At 51.7% G+C, this 18,774-nt stretch overlaps 4 protein-coding genes across 4 annotated transcripts; 1 reads left to right on the forward strand and 3 right to left on the reverse strand.

Annotated features, from left to right (window-relative positions):
- Window positions 1–111: 111 nt before the first annotated feature.
- CONPUDRAFT_168836 (P-loop containing nucleoside triphosphate hydrolase protein) lies at window positions 112–6,472 on the reverse strand. Its single transcript, XM_007775325.1, has 25 exons — window positions 6,086–6,472; window positions 5,875–6,040; window positions 5,595–5,821; window positions 5,390–5,543; window positions 5,236–5,340; window positions 5,042–5,187; window positions 4,880–4,991; window positions 4,664–4,828; window positions 4,492–4,613; window positions 4,227–4,434; window positions 4,023–4,172; window positions 3,874–3,972; window positions 3,620–3,824; window positions 3,428–3,570; window positions 3,300–3,372; window positions 3,121–3,245; window positions 2,908–3,058; window positions 2,737–2,852; window positions 2,532–2,660; window positions 2,386–2,463; window positions 2,252–2,321; window positions 2,055–2,185; window positions 1,913–1,999; window positions 525–1,847; window positions 112–455 (listed from the first exon to the last, which is right to left on the reverse strand). The coding sequence occupies exons 1-24, from the start codon at window positions 6,430–6,432 to the stop codon at window positions 1,596–1,598; spliced, it is 3,561 nt and encodes a 1,186-aa protein (XP_007773515.1). The 5' UTR covers window positions 6,433–6,472; the 3' UTR covers window positions 112–455; window positions 525–1,595.
- A 1,410-nt stretch (window positions 6,473–7,882) lies between these two features.
- Window positions 7,883–8,563, reverse strand: CONPUDRAFT_64817 (60S ribosomal protein L23; the record flags this gene model as incomplete). Its single annotated transcript, XM_007775172.1, has 4 exons — window positions 7,883–8,092; window positions 8,152–8,323; window positions 8,355–8,482; window positions 8,543–8,563. The coding sequence occupies 4 exons, from the start codon at window positions 8,561–8,563 to the stop codon at window positions 7,883–7,885; spliced, it is 531 nt and encodes a 176-aa protein (XP_007773362.1).
- A 224-nt stretch (window positions 8,564–8,787) lies between these two features.
- CONPUDRAFT_84906 (molybdenum cofactor biosynthesis protein) lies at window positions 8,788–14,261 on the forward strand. Its single transcript, XM_007775326.1, has 16 exons — window positions 8,788–8,890; window positions 8,943–9,170; window positions 9,229–9,598; window positions 9,655–10,469; window positions 10,522–10,899; window positions 10,951–11,459; window positions 11,516–11,751; window positions 11,816–12,080; window positions 12,133–12,261; window positions 12,312–12,436; window positions 12,487–12,589; window positions 12,642–13,182; window positions 13,234–13,570; window positions 13,621–13,897; window positions 13,955–14,101; window positions 14,153–14,261. The coding sequence occupies exons 6-14, from the start codon at window positions 11,426–11,428 to the stop codon at window positions 13,867–13,869; spliced, it is 2,019 nt and encodes a 672-aa protein (XP_007773516.1). The 5' UTR covers window positions 8,788–8,890; window positions 8,943–9,170; window positions 9,229–9,598; window positions 9,655–10,469; window positions 10,522–10,899; window positions 10,951–11,425; the 3' UTR covers window positions 13,870–13,897; window positions 13,955–14,101; window positions 14,153–14,261.
- A 976-nt stretch (window positions 14,262–15,237) lies between these two features.
- CONPUDRAFT_130798 (alpha beta-hydrolase) lies at window positions 15,238–17,939 on the reverse strand. Its single transcript, XM_007775327.1, has 13 exons — window positions 17,719–17,939; window positions 17,448–17,653; window positions 17,267–17,390; window positions 17,143–17,210; window positions 17,017–17,085; window positions 16,919–16,967; window positions 16,719–16,858; window positions 16,532–16,662; window positions 16,363–16,477; window positions 16,065–16,307; window positions 15,922–16,002; window positions 15,650–15,866; window positions 15,238–15,594 (listed from the first exon to the last, which is right to left on the reverse strand). Exons 1-13 carry the CDS (start codon window positions 17,804–17,806, stop codon window positions 15,311–15,313), a joined length of 1,815 nt encoding a protein of 604 aa, XP_007773517.1. The 5' UTR covers window positions 17,807–17,939; the 3' UTR covers window positions 15,238–15,310.
- Window positions 17,940–18,774: the final 835 nt, after the last annotated feature.

Consider the following 18,774-nt stretch of genomic DNA (forward strand, 5'->3'; position numbering starts at 1 on the left):
GGAACAATCTCCGAGTCAATATTTCTAGAACAGGAAGATCGCCAGGGAGCAAGGGGGAATCTAATCACATCTACTTTTTGCCTTGTTGTCTGCCTCCAGCTGGCCGTTTTTCCCTCCTCCTGGTCTCATTTCGCCCTCGTTCTTGCCCATGACTTCCAAGGCTTTCAAAGTCCCTGAGGAAAAGACAGTCAACGTCGGCGTTCTTGGGGCAACAGGGACCGTTGGACAGCGGTTCATTGTCCTCCTATCAAAACACTCTTTCTTCAAGGTCCACGCTCTCGGCGCCTCAGCTCGATCTGCAGGCAAGCCATACGCAAAAGCGACAGCATGGAAGCAGACCACCCCAATACCATCGACCGTGCGAGACATGGTCATCCAGGAATGCAAACCAGAACACTTCGCCGAATGTGCCATCGTGTTCTCCGGCCTGGACGCGGAGGTTGCTGGTGACATAGGTGCGCATTCATCTCACTTCGTCCAAGAGGACGCAACGTTTCGACGCGTTCAATGCTGACACGTTGTAGAATCCGCGTTTCGCACTGCGGACCTCGCTGTCTTCTCGAATTCTAAGAACTACCGCAAAGATCCCTACGTCCCGCTGATCGTCCCCCTCGTAAACGGGAACCACCTCTCCATGATCCCACAACAACGCTCGCTGCACAGCCCTCCGCTGAAGAAAGGCTTCATCGTCACAAATGCCAATTGCTCTACCACGGGGCTCATCATCCCCCTGGCTGCGCTGGAGAAAGCCTTCGGCCCCCTCGAGTCCTGTCTCGTGACCACGATGCAGGCCATCTCCGGCGGCGGCTACCCTGGCGTGCCCTCGCTCGACATCCTCGACAACGTCGTGCCCCACATCGGCGGCGAGGAGGAAAAGATGGAATGGGAGTCGCTCAAGATCCTCGGCGGCATCACGAAGAACGACGACGGCTCGCTGGCGTTCGACATGCGCCAGAAGAACCCGCTCCGCGTCTCCGCGTCGTGCACGCGCGTGCCCGTCGTCGACGGCCACACCATGACCGTCTCCGTGCGCTTCGCGCGCCGGCCCCCACCCAGCCCACAGCAGGTCCGCGAAGCGCTCGCGTCGTATACCCCGGAGGCGCAGTCGGTCGGCTGCCCGTCTGCGCCCGTGCATGCCATCTTCGTCCACGAGGAGCCGGACCGGCCGCAGCCGAGGCTCGACCGCTACTATCAAGATGGCGCGGGCGTCAACGTCGGCCGGGTGCGCCAATGTCAGGTGCTCGACATCAAGTTTGTTGTGCTCGCCAACAATGTGTCGATAGGAGCTGCGACGAGCAGTATCATTAATGCAGAATTGGCGATCTTGAAGGGCGTGGTTTCCGTGTAGATTGTTTACCATACAGGAGGAAATTTAGAGATTTACAGATCTTGACATTATGTTGGCGTCAGTGTATGAGTACGCATTCTTACCTCATTCCAAACGCAATAAAACATCTATAATCTACAACAGGCGGACGGTAGCGCGCGCGCGAGGCTGTACGATAATTTGAATAAAAAGATACATACGATAGCTTATAGAAGGATGTAAGCTTAAGTTGCGGGTTTATTAGAGAGCCATTACGGCGCGGTCCAGTTTACGTAGCCCTGGTCGAACGATCGCGGAGCTTCACAACGTTGTCGATCACGCCCATCAAGTTTCCAACCTTGTGCGCATTTTCATCGGGCAGCCATTCTCCGTTGTTGACGCACAGAATCTTCATCCGCTCGTGGTAGTTCAGATCCGCGAGCAGCTTTGGCGTGATGAGGAAGTACTGCCCGCTGTCTTCCTTGCAAGTGACCTCAACCATAGAGTTGTGCACTGCCCGCTCAGCACGTTGGTCCATGCCCTTGAGAACAAATGACGGGTCAGCAGGGCGTCACCTGGTTTACAGATTATGATATAATGCCGAACCTGGTTGATCTCGTCCACGAGGGAGAAGGGCGTACGCGCTTCCTCGGTCAGACTCATGAGGTAAAGAATCGTGGTCAATGAGCGTTCCTTCACGTGTTGGTCAGCCACTATTCCAGTATGCAGCAGATCGTATAGGACGTACTCCACCAGACTGCCTCTGGCCGGTCAGAAGCTGCAGCTTTTCCTTATCACGGAACTTGACGAGGATGTCGATGGCCCATTTGTCGTAATCTTCATGCCGATTGATTCGAATCTCGCCGGCGCAGCCAATTCCTGGGGAGTCACATCATAATTAGCCCTGAGGCGCTAATACAGCCTCACATTGCACCAAGTACTCACGATCGAAGGCGGCAGAAAACTTTTTGCCAATGCTTGCAACAAGCTCCTCGAGCGCTGGTTCCCACTTGTCCTGTGAAAGCAAGCAAGAAGCCTCAGTCAGTTGAACGCCTCACATACTACTTGCCTGAACCTACCCGGGCAGTCTTGATCTCACGCTCGAGACGCTGCGCAGCTTTCTCATGACTCTCGAGCATCTTCGTCATATTCTCAATCTGTGGTGTGGGGAGATTGAGTTGTGAGCTTAAATCCGGCCGCGTGGTCGGAACCCAGTTTGACAGACCTCCTGCTTCCTCCGTTCATATTGCTCCACGACACCTGGGTTCGTTTGCATGATCATTTCAAGGTTTGCCTCTTGAGTCTCGAGTTCTGCGCGAAGCTCGTTCACGGTCCGGGCGTGGACCGATCCATCCTAGAGTGTATCCAACCGAATGAGTACCAAATCCGGGGAACCAGTGAATGACCGAAATCGAGCACGATGTACGCACGTGTTCCATCCTCTCAAATTCATCCTGGAACTCTTGGTCCATGTCCCGGACGAGCTGCAAGCTGACGTCGCGCTTGTTCTTAGCATCTGTCTTCGCGCGATTATACGCTTTGTCGGCTGATTAAACGTGAATGTGAGCAGCGAATTTCGGCGATCTAGGGAAATAAATGACCTTCTTCAAACTCTGCCAACGCGCGTTGATAATGCTCGGCCTTCTGCTGGCACATTGCGTCAAGAGCATTCCTGTTCGCTCCTATCTGTAAGAATTCTATCCCACAGCGCGTGGCTGCGGTCTGGTCGGCAATAACCCCACGAATGAGAGTCTGGGCGCAAAGCGTCCATGCATGAGAGATCCGTTGAGAAAAAGTCAACCCCTGTGGCGCACCGAATATTCCTTCACCAGTTTGACACGTTTCTTCGACACATCGATGAGCTTCTGCTTCAGGCGATTCCTTTCGTCCTCGACGGAAGGAGCGTTTTCAAGATTCGCGATCTTGTTCCGATTCTGGTCTAACATGGCATAAGCGCAATATTCTAATATCCGCGAACGTTGGAAGCCCTCACCGATCTTGGCCTCGAGTGTGGCCAGGTGTTTCTTGGTCTCCTGAACTTTCCGTCTACGAGCCTCAAGGTCTTCCTGTTGACAGCCGTCAGCCAATACTAGACGGAAACTAAAGGTTTAAAGTGATTACCCAGTCTTTTCTGAACTTATTCGCATCACCTCTGATTTCACGCTCCTCGGCAGTCAACGTAGCTGACTCCTGTTCTAAAACTGTAAGCGCCCGCTCCGCTTGTTGGATGTCCTGCTCGAGCTTCCGCTTGACCTCCGGATCGACTATGGCGTAATCAGACTAAACTCTTCAAGACGACAACAGTAAACTTACTGCTGCTGTTCACAAGGTTTCTGGCCTGTCGGATGTCCCTGGTCTGATTCTGAGGCAGACGCCGGCCATAGCGTGAGCGTTGAACTCTGTTCATCACGTTGCCCGCGATAAAGTTGGCACCACCGCCCTCGCCATTTGGACCAAACCTAGATACGGCTTCCATGACTCGCCCAGTATCAATTTTGGACCCATTTAATCCGATAGCCTATCCAAAGATAAGGGTTGAGAAGTTACAAGAAAGATAGATAACGTACGGTCCGGTGAAGATCCATTTCGCGTTTGAAGAACCAAAGGAGACCATCCGGACACTCGATGTAGTTCAGGGCGTAATCACCAAAACCGAATTCTGCCAGCTGTTTAAGGGGTTAGCAAGGTTAAGGCGGGCCGAAAAACGGCGACGAACCTCTTCGGGAGTTAAAGGTGGAGGAACGAGGTTACGCTTTGGCCGGAACCAAACATTAATACGCGCGTTGGGCCTCAGACCTGCCTCGCTCGAATCGTTCAGGTAGTGGTTGAGAGTCTGATAGTCCTCCTCGCACTGGCATACAAATGTCTGGATATGCAGAATTAGCTATATTTCGTAGAAGGGGTCAAAAGGAGAACAAGCCTTGAGCTGATTAGCAGAAAAACACGCTTCAACAGCATTGATGTATCTCCCATCAGGTACGCTGCAGGATATCATAGGTGGCTCAAACACCTCCATCTTGAACTTCTCGTGGTTGTTCCGTAACCAGATGACAGCGTCGGCATGATCCTTGTCCCACTGGCCGAGTCTCTGCAGCTTACGGTGACGCTCATCTTCGAGTTTCTTGAACCTGAATTGAGGTAAAGTCAGAAAATGTGGTAACCCTGCCAAAATGCTCAGCACTCACTCATCCTGAGCACGTCCAATTATTGAGCGATGCTTTTCGGACTCATCGACGTTGACTTTCTGCCGGTCTTGCAAATTATCAAGACGTTTCTTGACTTCAGTGTTTTTCGCCGAGATTTCCCTCTGAATAAAGGTCAGCACGAGAACGCCAAACATAAATAGTGGTAACTTGCTTGCTGTTCCATAATGGCATTGGTATCCTCGAACTCAGGAGGATTGTCAAGCTCCGCTTGCCATCTAGTGCTTTGAGACTGAAGTTCTTTGATTTTCCTCAAACGCTCCTTTTCTTGCTTTTTGAGGCTGTCCATTTTGTTCTGAAGGTCATCGGCTTCATTTTCCTGTGACGTGCCGTGAGGACGAGATTATTTCTTTTAAAAAATACTACTAACCAGCTTATCCATGTGCGCCCACTTTCCTTTCATTTCGGTGAACTTTGCCTTGGTTGCATTCTTCTTCTTCTCCCGTGCCTTTTCCGCGTCTTTGTACTGGACGCCTAATTGTCTGAGGATAATAGTCGGGATTTGTCCGATGGTAAAACGAGACGCGCCTACTCGAGCAGGGCATGCGCAGGCGCATTCTTCTCCTTCAGCTTCTTCACCTTGACGTGAAGCTTTCGCTGCTTCTCTTTGGCTGTCATGTAAACAGCGCGTGCTTCGTGGTACTCGTTAACAGGGATGAGGATATTCAGCATGTTTATCTGCGAAAATGTCAACGCGAGCGACGCATATCCAGTTCAACCACAAACTTCTTTCTCGATGCGCATGCGCTCCTGATACCTCTGCACTTCGCGCTCTAATTGATTGTTCCGATCTTGCATAACTTTGAGCGTGTTCTGCTCGTCCGTCATTTTCTGCCTGACGCATTAGTTTTATGTATTTTAGTAAGTTCCGGCTCCTCACCTCTTGCAATTGTTTGTGCTCCTTTCCGGAGTTAATGAGAGTGTCGTGCCAGTTTGTCAGGCGGGAGTCACCAGCAGCTCGCTGAGTCTCCCGCAGGAGCTGCTGGGGAGACATATGCGCGAACTCCGACACCTTATCTTGGGGTAGAAACGAGCTTTGAATCATCGTTAACCTCCAATAATATGCGAAGTTGTATATGATTTACCAAAGGTTCCCGACTTGAACATTCAGCTGGGCGACTTTGGCCGTGACTTCCTTGCCAGAGGACGATTTACCGTTGAGAGTGAACGAAGAGGACTTCTTGTCCGCTGATAGATGGCGCCTAATGATGACGTTGCGTTGCTTTTTGGCTCCTTTCAGTTCGATCTCGATGTATCCTTCAGTCGCACCGTGCTTGACAAACGACTTGACATCTGTTGCGCGGCCCATGGTCTACAAGAGTAAGTAAGGTGATTAGGTGCTATATACATAAGCAAGTCACTCACACTTGCTGGCCAGTTCAGGCCCAAGCAAATTGCACATGCGATACTACTCTTTCCCGTACCATTGGGGCCAAGGATCATGTTCAGATAGGGACCAGGCCGGAACTCGGTCCAGTCGTATGTCAAGAAATTCTGTAGCTGTATGCGCACGATGGAGCCTGGAATGTAACTGGAAGACGTTAAGCTAGGTAAAGTTAAGGTATATATAACTTACCCGTCTTCATCGCGAGGAAGTGTTTGCACGCGAATCCTCTCCTGAGTTCTGTCCATAGAGTGAGCTCTTGACTCCCCGTCTTCGTTGACACGAGCCCGCTTGCGCCGCAGGGATCCCTCTCCATCCTCCTCTCCGCCCTCTTCATCCTCATCACCCTCTTCAGCATCAACGCCGTTGGCTTGGGAGTTAACATGGGAGTCCTCTGGTTCCTCCTCGTCTACGTTGCGACGCGACTTCTCCTTTTTGACCTTGGTTTTCTCGTCTTTAACTTTGACAGCCGCAAGACCAACGTTCTCTTTCAGTGACTCTGGATCATTTGCGCCAGATGCGCGCGTTTTACGCGTCATACCGGCGGTCGTGGGTCGTGATGATGTGAGACGAGGGATACGGCTCGAGGTTAGGGAAGGCGCGAGACGCGTAGCGCGTGGTAAATTTGTTTGCATTTATTTGCCCATGCTCCTGTCAAAACCTTGCGCCCACCATCACGCCCTTGTCGTAACCGTTATCATCTACAAAGCCCAAAGCTCTTTATATCGGACTAAGCACTCGCGTGCAGTGGGTTTATCTGGAGTTTGGAAATCGAAATGCCCGTTGATGCCGACGATAGGTTGGAAACGAGTGGCTTCAGGTCTGCAGGTCTCGAATCCTCCGTGTTTTACGTATAGCCCAAAACGCCGATCTCGTCGCCTCATATACCTTGAGCGCCCAAGCCCGCCATGTCTTTGCCACTTGACTTGAACATGGGCAAGCGCCGCCGCATTACTGCTCACGATCGAGTAACTCTCCAGCTCCATCCTAATGGCACACGAGTTCAGCAGCCAGGATCGCACGACGATCGCTCCCAGCGCGTTAAGGCTTTCTCTGCTGAGGACTTCAGGGGTAATAGGATGGCTGAGGACGCAGCTGGCCACGGACGAATCAAACAGACTAGAAGGCGTTCCAAAGCAGAGGGCGGCGGGGAACATCTGGACCTTGACGCTAGTATGGATGCTGGCGAAAGCTACAAAGATGATACGCTCGTTGCCGACGCTGATGACGAGGACCGCGACCTTGATCCTCGTACTGTAAAACGCCGGAAATTCTTGGAGGACCTGAGCTTTTTGTCTTCGCCTTCCTCGAGCTCGTCTGAGGACGGCCGAGATTTCTTGGATGAAATAATTTCTCCCGGATCATATTCACGACGTTTACCCCTCTCAGAGCCTTCACCTGTACGTGATAACAACCATTGGCGTCAACCCACGACTTTAACATGTTATGACATTTGTCAGGAGCTCTTGAAATGTATTCATCACCTAGCAAGCAGTTACTACGCTGAGCAGGGTTTACTATCGGAGCCCATAGCTCGGAAGTCAAGGAAACACAAGAAGGTAAATGGGGAACATCTGGCTAAGAATGCCTCGCTGGGACTAGCGACCCGAGATTCTTTGTATCACCTAGATGATACAACAGACGAAGAGACTGAAACAGAGGTCGAAGAAAACTCAGAGCAGGAAGATGACAGAAGCGAGGGCCCTGAAGCCGAAATATCAGACACAGCAGAGCGACAGAACATGTACAAGGCGTTTGATGGCTCAGCACTGTTGGCGATAGGTTTGCTGGCCGCTCCAACTGTGTTTTTCCCTTTCTGACGGCGTTTTAGCAATGATACTTCAGGAACACGTCTCGTCTTCCTTACTGCCCTTAAACTGGGAGCAAAACTCGATGAATGATGCGGAGGATACGGCGTGACCCTCGTGACGAAACGGCAACCAGTAAATTGCGTGGCATATTAGAATGAGTATATCAGCTATGGGTAGTCTACTGCTGAGGCTGCTCGGGTTGCTGGGGTCTGTTCTTAGGATCGAGCCTCTTTATATAATCTTCGGTCAAGGTGCCGTCTTCCCAGCGCTTCATGATGTTGGCCTTGTAAATGCCAGGGTTTGATCCTCCGAAGACCTTCAACCGGGCAAGTCTGCGGTCCTTCAACCTGTTCTTGGGCAACATGCCAGAGACAGCGTGGTAGAGAACCTGTAGGGGCGAAGACACCAGATAAATACAGAAGATGCGAACAATATGCGGAAACGCACGTCAGACGGTTTCGTCTCCATCACCTCCTTATACGGCCTCTCTTTCAGCCCACCAGGAAACCGTGTATGTCTTCGGTAAACGATTTCTTCGTCCTTCCGACCCGTGACTTGGATGTCCTTCACGTTCGTCACGACAACATAGTCACCACAATCCACTGTAAAAACCTTTGAGCTTGTTGGGCATACTCGATGAAACTTGCTACGTGCAGCTTTTGTCATATATTGGTTTATGCTTGCCCATAAGAACAATAGCTATCCGTTCCGCAAGCTTTCCGAGAACGCGTTCGGAAGCGTCAACATGGTGCCAAGCCCGGGCATAGGCGAGAGCGGTCTGTTGTCGGGGGGTTAAGGTGAGCACTTGGGTGATAGAGGACGCGAGCAAAGCACTCACGTTGCCTATTGACTGCGACATAACCTTGACCAGAAGAAACTAAAGAGTGTCGGCGAACAGCAGCGCGTGGGGGTGACGGCAAATCGTTTTATTGCTCCCGCGGTATCCTTCCAAAACCGGACGCGTCTCCTCTCTCCCGTGCGACCCGACTTCCGATCTTCAGAAATTTATCTGTCCGTGACGCAGACCTCGATGAGCTCAAGCATCGGCGAACCTTTCCTCCTCACTACGTCGGCTATACCGAACAAATGGAACGGTATCAAACCCCACATTTATACAAGCGGAGACAAGCAGTCGAGGAGACATATCACAGTAACGGCTGAGGGAGAGGGCATACATGTGTATGATGTACGTTGGCACTTTCCTATTACCCACGTTCTTAGGTTTAATGTAAATCAAGCTATCGTCCCTACATTCCGTCATATCCTACTCGCAAGGATCTCATACCACATTCTCTGGACCTGCCGTCACCGTTCACAGCACGAAGGACGACGCACGGATATGCACGACCTATGCTGTCATGAAAAGTGGCCCAAACATCCCAACATCGGACGCGGACAGGACGATATGGGTTATGAGCCAGGATCTGTCTGGCTCACTCCAAAAGCCCAAGACGAGAACTGTGATTGTATGTGCATCACCCACTTGTCATGGACGTCAGTGACCGGTTTGACACAAGGCTTCAGATCCCTCATCCCGTAGCCCACATCTCGCTGCTAGACAAATCGACTGGACACCTTCTCCTTCTCTCAAAGCGAGGTGACTTCAGCATATTGACACCGGAACTTGGTATCATTCGAACTTATGAAGTCTCCGACGATGGAGATCAGCCTGACGACGTTTTTGTGTTCCCAAAAGAAGCGTGCTCATTCTGCGAATTCGGAGAGCCTACCGACACTGTGGCCATAATTTTTTCGCGAAATTCTGACTCCATTCGCATTCGTGTTTTTGCAATTGGAGATGAAAATGGACTCTCTGAAGGCCGGATTCCCCTCTCAGGCTCTGCATCTTCAGGCGTCGTCTCATGCAGTGCTTCGGGAGTCGTTAGTTTCCTAAGTCAGCATTTATTCTGGCCCTCGCGATGTCCTTGCTGCACTAAATGTTTCCTCCAGGTGGCTCTGGCCATTGGAACGCCTATCAAATTTATGCATCTCCCGGCACTCCGCTTCAAATATCATCGATTGGAGAACCGCTGCAGTTGTCGCGAGTTACTGTCAAAAAATCCCAATCCGAAAAAGCACCTTTTAGCGAATGCGTTTCCATCCTCCCTATCAGCACCTCGCTCTTACTCTGCGCCTATCTATCCACTCCGCCCTCACCCGAAATTCTGATCCAATTATGGGACCTCCAGTACGGTGTTGTTGTCCAAAGTCACTCGTTGTCCATACCATCGTCACTGTCCTCGAGCGCCAAAGAAGGTTTACGGATACACCTTGGTGCTATGGAGGATAACAACGCTGTACTCACTTTGTCCCCTACTCAGTCCTCCAATAAGGCGTCGGAAAGATCGGCGGTCTACATCATACCCCTCGCGGCGGGGCTGAAGTCTAATCTTTCCAACGCGATGGGTCAAGCCGCTGTTTCTGCACAATGGCTGGTTCAACCGGAGGGGTCAGGACCACTTTCGGGGCTAGACGAGAGTCGTGTGCAGCTTCTTGCGAAGATGCAGACAGCAATGGTGAAGAGCAATCTCGCCCAGGTAGACGAAGCTTTCTTCAAGTGGGTCAAGGAGCAGTCGAAAGACGGCTCTTCTCCCCTCTTTGAGCACGAGTTTACGAAGCGCCTTGTCAATATCACCCTTGCTCCCGGTGATGAAAAGGCGAAGTATTCACCTCGGGTCATCCAGTTCCTTCTGGAGCGGTCACTTCTCACAGCCAGCATGGTGGAAGGAGGGTACCTGACGGCTCTGCGTCAACGTAATGACTGGGTTTGTGGTCACCTAACCGTCTCCCTCAGCCGGAGCTGACGCCACTTCGCAGGGATCCATTATCAGGTCCTTCGATTCCGTCGTCGATATGACCGAGGATGAAATCATGTTGCTCCTCAAAGAAGTGGTCGCCCATCGGCGGAATTCCAACCAGCCGGAAGCCATGAATATAGACTCGGCCCAATACGGCTCGATACCTCAGTTGGAGACGTACCTTTCGTCATGCGTGTCTTACCGAACGTCGCCACCAGTATTACGGACAGCGTTCCGGAAATACATTTCCGACGCCGAAGACATCGTTATTATATTGGAGGTCCTGGAGGGATGGATAATTGGAGGGACTCAAGAATATGCCAAAGCCCTGCTTAGCGGAGTAGCTAAGAACGCGAACTTGGAGCTTGGATCAGGCATTGCACCTCCGTACCACAACGTATGCTTTCTTCCCGCGAGTTTTGGGAGTACAATACTGATGCATCTACAGACTATCACCTTCCTACAAGTAATCTTCGATTCATCCTTCGTCGCACTCCTCCAGCATAGCCCCGCGCGTGAAACGATCCAGAATATTCTTTCGCATATACAGCCTGAGGTGGAGCTCTATGAACGCCTCGAGCACTTACGCGGAGCCCTGGAACCGTTCAGTAAGCTGCACGCACGGGCGGCGAAGGAGAAGGCGGAGGGTGCACCGAAGGAAACACCAGCAGAGTGGAAGGCAAGGAAAAAGCGGCAGACACAGCAGACCGCGATTGGGATTGGGCTGTATCGGTTGGAGGAGCTGGCTATATAGCGTTCGGCCGTTGTGGTACTACCGACGGTCTGGTGCGGCCTACATGTGACCATGCTTTATTAGTTGTATTTAGCCTCCATCTCTTCTGTTCAGCTCTGCCCTCATCCGTTGTTGCCACTCTTGGGCCTTAAACCTCCTTCATCGCTGTGACGCGTGCGCGCGAAGCGAGATGACATCTCCAGCGACGGTAGCTGTATTAACAGGTACATCTTCCGCTTTCTCTTCGCGCACCCAAGGTGATCTCAGGGGCTCGCAACAGTCAGCGACTCCATTAGCGCGCAAGGCGACGACAAGCAGGACAAGTCGGGCGAGCTTGCTCAAACGATTGCAACGAACAATGGCTTCCAAGTTGCCAGGAAGGAAGTTGTGTCTGATAACATAAACGAGATACGCGCACACGTCAAGCGATGGTCAAGCAGTGCTGACTCTGAACACGTCGATTGGATCATCACCACAGGAGGGACTGGCTTTGGAGTAAAGGACTGCACGCCCGAGGTACTTTGCATATCCATTTTGCACTTTGCTTGCTCATCAGCGTAATATATCTAAATGGCTATAGGCGATATCACCTCTGGTAGAGCGGGAGGCATCCGGCCTCGTCCACCTCATGTTAAGCACATCGGCAAGGCACACGCCTCTCGGGCTGCTCTCTAGACCCGTGGCTGGCACGATAGGTTCGACGCTTGTCACCACGCTTCCGGGAAGCCCAAAGGCCGTCAGCCAGATCCTCGAAGGGTTCTTCGAACAGGGGCTAATTCATCACGTCCTTGATCTACTACGCGGAGGATCGGGAAAGACGTTACACAGCCAGATGCAGGGTCAGGGTGAGTAGATAGGCCTATTATCACGCTTGTGTGTGCTAACAGAAAGATGAAGGAGGGAGTCATGGTCATCATCATCACAATCATGGCCACGGTCATGGCCACGGTCATGCACACCATCACGGACATGGTCATGTAGCCCCGAAACCACGTACGAACTTCTCGCATGATCCGAGTATGCCAGGTAGGCTGTTTCTTTATGGATTGACGTACGTCATGCTCATGGGACTCAAGCCACTGCGCGCCATCGTGTCTCCCCATATCCAATCATCAGCCTTGAGGACGCCTTGCAGCACATCTTCAATGAGACCGAAGGCCTGGGTACGGAGAAGGTCACTGTCGATGTGATGAACTCGAACGTGAGATGTTTCGAGGCTGCATCAGAAAGCAGTTCTGACGTATTCACCAGGGGAATGCGTCCTTGATTGGCTCGGTCCTCGCGGAGGACGTATATGCGCCCACCGAAGTCCCGTCGACGAAGACGACAAGCGTAGATGGTTACGCACTAAGATGTGAGCAGAATATTACATCGTTATCTCGACATAGTTGAACACTCCAGGTCAGCCACCGACCCTCCGGGTGTCTACAAAGTCCTGACCTCCAACACCCACCCTTTGAACAAAGAGCTCCCCCAAGGCACGGTGTTCCGGATCAACACCGGCGGGCCGCTGCCGGCAGGCACAGACACGGTGATCATGGTGGAAGATACCGAGATTGTCTCAACAATAAAAGACGCAGACGGAAAAGATGTCGAAGAGGACGAGATCAAGACCCTCGCGCAGGTCCCAGAGGCAGAGAACGTACGGCACCCGGGCTCGGACGTACGTAAGGGGGACCTTGTTTTGGCCAAGGGTGCAGTCATCACCAGTGTTGGAGGCGAGATCGGGACGCTTCACTTTGTTGGCCGGAAAGAGGTCGAGGTGTTCCGCAGGCCCGTCATCGGGGTGATGAGCACGGGCAACGAGATCGATGACCTCTTTAACCGGAATCCGGAAAAGAAAGAGGAGGGATGGCCTGAAATATGGGATACAAACCGGCCGTCATTGATGGCCACAGCCAGCGAGATGGGCTTTGCTGTTAAAGACTATGGCATCGTCCAGGACACGTACGAGGTTTCCCTTGTAGCCTTGAATCATCCTTACTGACGTTTGCTCAGCATAGACGCAGTCGTTAATGCGCTCAAATCAGCATTCAGCACGACTGATATAGTTATTACAACGGGAGGTACATCCATGGGTTCGACAGACCTTCTGAAGCCCGTCATCGAGCGCTACTTCGATGGAGCAATCCACTTTGGCCGCGTCGCTATCAAACCAGGAAAACCGACTACATTCGCGTCATGCACCTATGCTGATCGCAGAAAGTACATCTTTATGCTCCCTGGAAACCCTGCGTCTGCGCTGGTAACTTTCCATGTCTTCGTGGTTCCGGCTCTGCGCAAGATGTCGGGCTGGAGACATGACCAATGCCAACTGCCACGTATCCGTGTGAAGGTAAGGGCAGATACCCTGCCACCAGAAGTGATTGCTGAAAACTTGTACAGCTGCTTGACCCTATGCGCCTAGATCCACGGGTGGAATTCCATCGCGTGACCATCTCTGTCACTCGGAATGGCGAGTTCCTAGCAAGAAGTACGGGCGGCCAGCGATCAAGTCGAATGGCAAGTTTAAGCAGGGCGAATGGACTCGTGGTGCTGCCGCAGAAGACTGAGAACGGACCAACTGAACTTGCAAAGGGAGAAACCGCGGACGCCATCATTCTGGGAGAGTTGCAGACGGAGCCTAGCACATAACCTATGATTTCATCGGTTTTCCCTTGCTCTGAATTATGTGCGTATCAAGGATTGAACGACGATAGCATTATATACGTCAACGCACCAATGAAAGAATTTCGTTCTCCAACACTCTAACCTCGTCTTCTAGTCGTTGACGCTGCTTCTGTAGGAGCTGCCACCTTCTCTCTTCACGCTTATTCACGGTGGGTGCCGTCTCGTTCCGGGATCTCATGGCCTGAGCAGCCTCAACCTGTATTCCGTTGGAAAGGGAGATCCAGAGGAAATTAGTTTGTTAACGTACCTTGCTCCGTATCAACCCTTCTTTGCGATTGATCCCACTGAGACCTTTTCCAGCGCGGTCAATGAGTTCGCTAATCTGAGGCTCGATTTCGTCCGTCAGATCAGCCTTGTACTTGCGTACCGTCCCTTCGTCGATGAGTAGGAACACCTGATCATATTCGCTATCAGTTTCGCTCAACCAACGCATATATACCTGGACTCACCCGTTCACTCTCCAAGATCTTTGTCATTCGGGGCAGATCAAAAGTTCCGTTTCGTAGAAGCTGCTGAGCTTCATGCGTCTGCAGATCCACACGCAGCATTGAGTTACGATATTATACGTTGGACGCAACGAGCCGCACCTCTTCACAGATGTCCTCCATGGCCAACACGCATTCTCGCAGATTCGGTGAACATACAGCACCAGTATCCGAGCGATGAAGATCACCGCTCCCCGCGAATATAGACTCGCGCGGCTTCGGCAAAGCTGAAACTCGCGACATGACAAGTGGGAAGAACGTCGATCGGGAAGTTGTGTTTGATCACGACGCGTCGGGCGCCTCGACACGCCTGCGGACTTCGAACCCGATTCCATCTCCGCTCACGATAGGTATATAAAGCCCCTCAGAATTTTTGTGCAATCCTCAGGTGTCCATCCAACCGCCCGAAGCGCTAGCCCTTAGGCTCAGAAGTTAACACTTCTGATTGGCGTTACCCTCTTTCAGGTTGGAGGAGCGAGGCGTCCCTTCACGGGGGCGCTCACCAGACTGAGCGCCGACTCCAGCTCGCTCTCGCATGTCTTCCGTGGCTGAGTCTGCCTTCACGGGTATCGACTCGTCGCGCGAGGACGAGGGCTGATGTAGGAGGATGGCGCGGCGTCATATTCTGTAATCTTCCGTACCCGCTCTTCTTCATTTTTGGAGGAGAGTTGCTACTATGTGGCCTTGACGGTTGGGTGAAACCATGACGCATACAGCCCTTCCCCTGTCGATAAAATTTTTATGATGCAATGAGAATTATCTGATCTTGAACTTCATCCGTCCTTGACCTTGAATATTTGAATCTGAGAAACGTTTCATTCAGTGCTCAGCTGCGTCCTCAACGTTGTTTAGAATCATAGTGCTCCCAATAAATTAGAGGATAGAAGTGTCAGTAACAAAGGTACTATATCTCTAGCGTGTCACCGACTCTTCCTGCCATCATCGCTTCTCTCATCCTCATCGTCACCAACGTCGAAAATCGGCTCTTCCTCCTCAGTGGTTGCCCTCTCCTTGCCCTTCCTCTTCCGGTTTGACGGTTCATCGTCAAAACCATCGGTCCGCGACATCGTGAGAGGAATAGACTCCTCGGCAGGGTTAGTGTTCAGCTGTACTGGCCGACGCCGGAGACGGAACCAGATGCATCCTCCAACAGCGATAGCGATGAGCAAGAGAATGAGGACCGTTGATCCGGTGTTGTAGTACTCTGTAGCAATTCTCATCAGCACCTGTTGCTACTTCTGCGATGTCAGATCACTCACCATCCCAAAGCGCTTTCTTAGCCTCGTCATTGGGAGTCGCTCCCGAGCTCGAATTAGATACGGTATCAAAAGAAGGCTTGATCTCGTCGCCAATCGCACTCGGGATACGGGCGGAGCCGTCGAGGATTCTTGAGAAGTCGACGCCCATGAATCGCAGGATCATGTCATGTGCAACATCCGGGACGTCGTATGGCACCATGTGCGATGCATTGAACACCTGAATACATCGCAGTTAGGCACTTGAACGTAAAGCTGGTGTACGAAGCATATACCTTGGCGTACGTCAAATTTCGCGACGTTACCCATGTGCCTGCTGGCTGGTTATTTACGGTCCAAGTCTTCGTCGACACTTTCTGCATGGACGAACGCCGAGGTTGTCAGCCCTGGTAGATCAGAACGTAGAAAGCCCACTCACCCCGAGACCGGTTTCGCCATTCCAGCTCATGGCTTGGATCATGCTCTCAATGCCCATATAATTGCACACGAAGTCCTTGTCGCCAGCGAACAACAGCACGGGTATGCGCTCGATTACGCTGGGAAGCAGAGTGATGGAAGACGGGTCCGCAGCCTCGTTGAGGTTGCTGCCAATGCGCCCGAGACACTCGACCCAACTCTCAGACTTTGCAGAGGCGTGGAGTGCATCAACAACATCTTTACGCTGATAATTAAGCAATGTGAGGAACAAGTCAGAAGGATGGGAGAAACAGACGTACGTCAAGATACTTCGTCACGTCAGCGAGATCTGGTGGCCACTTGGTTCCGCAGTAGGGGTACTCGTCCTCGAGCCGGACGTCGTAGATATTCGTACACATCTCGACACCATCAACGCTGTGATGGCAGCGTCAACACGACTCGCCGAGCGAAGCTAACGAGAACACTTACTCCCGTGTGCCAGACTTGAGGACAGCATCGGTGAGAGCTTCGCAGTCGTTGAAGTGAATAGGCTCAGGACCAGACCATTTCCGGAACTCGTCTTGGCATTTATCTTGGACGTTGGCTGCGTTTTTGTAGATCTAGGTTGAAAAGGTTAGAGCTACGCGCCACACTTCGGAAAAAGAAAGGAATGTACCTCAGACTGTACATCTATCAAATTGTGCGCAACGGCATAGTCGAGATAGGCCGGATACTGTCTCCGAGCATCTATCCACCCATTACCGATAGCAGCTCCCCGCAAGGGCATGTTTATGTCGGATTTCAAGATGGCGTCAGCTTTGAGAAGGGTTTCATGAGAATTTTTAGGTTATAATTTTATTTTCTGGGCAGACCCACCGAAATATGGAATATATTGCCCCGCATAGCTTTCACCGCCGAGATAAGTCTGCGTAAGCCGTGAGCCGTGGTACGCACGATGAAGATGTGCTACTCACATCGACGGTTGCATATTCCGGGAACACTTTGTAGAAAGTACGCATGAACTGTATTACATGTTCTGATGCCTGCGCCAAAGAGTTGAAGCAAAGAGGTTATGAAGATTTGGTACAAGGAGAGCGTACCTCCGATAGCGACTTGACGTAGTGGTTGGTGCTTGTGTATGAAAGTCCGGTCCCGGCAGGTTGATCGACTGGAAAAGGTCAGCTCATGTCAGTATTTCCATGACGTAGGCGAAGCATCACGTACTATAGACCATAGTGGTGTATTCTTCCCAGCCTCCGTCCACAGTCTTCAGACCACCCTCCCCATCTACCCGCCACGGTCCTAACTCCATCATCAAGCCGTCAAATGAAGAGCACCCAGGCCCTCCCTAGCCAACGCGTGAGCTCAAGTGCGCAGTCCGCAATATGAAGCGCCTAGTACGTACATTGAACCAGAACATAAGCCTCTCCTTGTCGGTCGTCCTCCGCGCCTTGATCATGACGAAAAACAGATGTGCGAGAACATCCTTGCTGTCCGCTTCCGCGGCTCGCGGATCCGAAAGGATGTGGCCAGCGTAGATATGTAGGGGGTGTATCTCGTCCTGGTGCAGGCCCGGAAGACTAGGAACGTAGAACGATGCCGCAGAGGGTACTGTCAGGTTGAGATAAGAAGGTCAGAAGCGATACAGAGAAGATGCAGACAGAGAAGGTTCTCACTGTCCGTCGGCGCAGCCTGGACACGCGCCAGGAGTGGTAGCAGGAAGGTCCACGACAGTGCTCGGCCAGAGCCTCGGTGGCTCAACATTCTGAGCTCTTACGCTCGTTTGTTGAATACCGCTGAGGCTGGAGGTCTGGGAAGATGAGCGTGTGCCCTGGCACAGGGGGACTCGAGCAGATTGTGTTGCTGAAACTTTCGTTTCGACAGAAAGTGGGATGCGTTTCCCTCGGAGGCTATTGTGTCTGCATCGAGCGTAGGCTATCGATTCCTTTTTGGTAAAACCCCTTTTTGCGTACTTGACCTTTGACCACGTTCACAACCTCAATATCACTACAGGGACTAGCACACCTGGCTTATTCGAAGATTGCTTCATTCTTAACAGGTTTACTATATCAATATTCGTTACGTCTATTGCAAATCAGTGGTAAGACTCCTACTTGCGTCAGTCGCGCTTAATCTCCAGGCCATTTCGTCACTTGCAACTGAATTGAACGACGGGACTCGTTCCGTAAACCATGTCCTGATGCCTTTACCAATCTCAAGCATATCTAAGGCATCCAGGTGGTGAACCCAAGAGTTCCCAAGCTTCATCTTCAAGTTGCGCATGCTCTGCAACGCGCTCGGTAAGCACCCATCGACTACGAGGACGCGCGTTCTTGCAAGCGGCGCATTCTTCCTCGCTATTTGCCAGACATCTCTGTTACAGCAAAGTCTAGGCCCTACATAAGATCCTGACTCTTCTCATTTAGCATATATCACTTACGCCAGCACTCTCCAGCAACCAGGGCGTTCGAAACGTACAGGGATGTCCGGACTGGATGGTGAAACTTAACTAGCTGACCCCTATCTGCAGATCATCGATCAAGGATTGTACGATCAAGAATTCCACCAGAAGTTTCTACGCGTTGCTTTCTTGTGAACTCTCAACATCCTCTCAACGTAGAGGAACGGCACAAAAATAGCTCGAAGGTGGATCGATTCCATGCGCCCTCTGTGCAGGTTCCGCATGTCATCAATGAGGGTACCGGTGCTTTGCATTGCAAGATCACTCGTAT

Source organism: Coniophora puteana (assembly GCF_000271625.1).
Source record: "Coniophora puteana RWD-64-598 SS2 unplaced genomic scaffold CONPUscaffold_14, whole genome shotgun sequence".
NCBI classification, from domain to species: Eukaryota; Fungi; Basidiomycota; class Agaricomycetes; order Boletales; family Coniophoraceae; genus Coniophora; species Coniophora puteana.

What these genes read in the sequence shown, in the direction of transcription:
- CONPUDRAFT_168836 (XM_007775325.1), bottom strand. Translation starts at nt 6,432, where the DNA reads ATGACGCGTAAAACGCGCGCATCTGGCGCAAATGATCCAGAGTCACTG. An exon ending in CCTGCGCATGCCCTGCTCGA is followed by an intron (nt 4,992 to 5,041) that starts GTAGGCGCGTCT and finishes TATTATCCTCAG; the next exon opens with ACAATTAGGCGTCCAGTACA. An exon ending in AAACCTTGTGAACAGCAGCA is followed by an intron (nt 3,571 to 3,619) that starts GTAAGTTTACTG and finishes ATTACGCCATAG; the next exon opens with TCGATCCGGAGGTCAAGCGG.
- CONPUDRAFT_84906 (XM_007775326.1), top strand. Translation starts at nt 11,426, where the DNA reads ATGACATCTCCAGCGACGGTAGCTGTATTAACAG. An exon ending in CAGCCAGATGCAGGGTCAGG is followed by an intron (nt 12,081 to 12,132) that starts GTGAGTAGATAG and finishes AGAAAGATGAAG; the next exon opens with GAGGGAGTCATGGTCATCAT. An exon ending in GCATGATCCGAGTATGCCAG is followed by an intron (nt 12,262 to 12,311) that starts GTAGGCTGTTTC and finishes ATGGGACTCAAG; the next exon opens with CCACTGCGCGCCATCGTGTC.
- CONPUDRAFT_130798 (XM_007775327.1), bottom strand. Translation starts at nt 17,806, where the DNA reads ATGTTGAGCCACCGAGGCTCTGGCCGAGCACTGTCGTGGACCTTCCTG. An exon ending in CCAGGCTGCGCCGACGGACA is followed by an intron (nt 17,654 to 17,718) that starts GTGAGAACCTTC and finishes TCAACCTGACAG; the next exon opens with TACCCTCTGCGGCATCGTTC. An exon ending in ATACACCACTATGGTCTATA is followed by an intron (nt 17,211 to 17,266) that starts GTACGTGATGCT and finishes GACCTTTTCCAG; the next exon opens with TCGATCAACCTGCCGGGACC.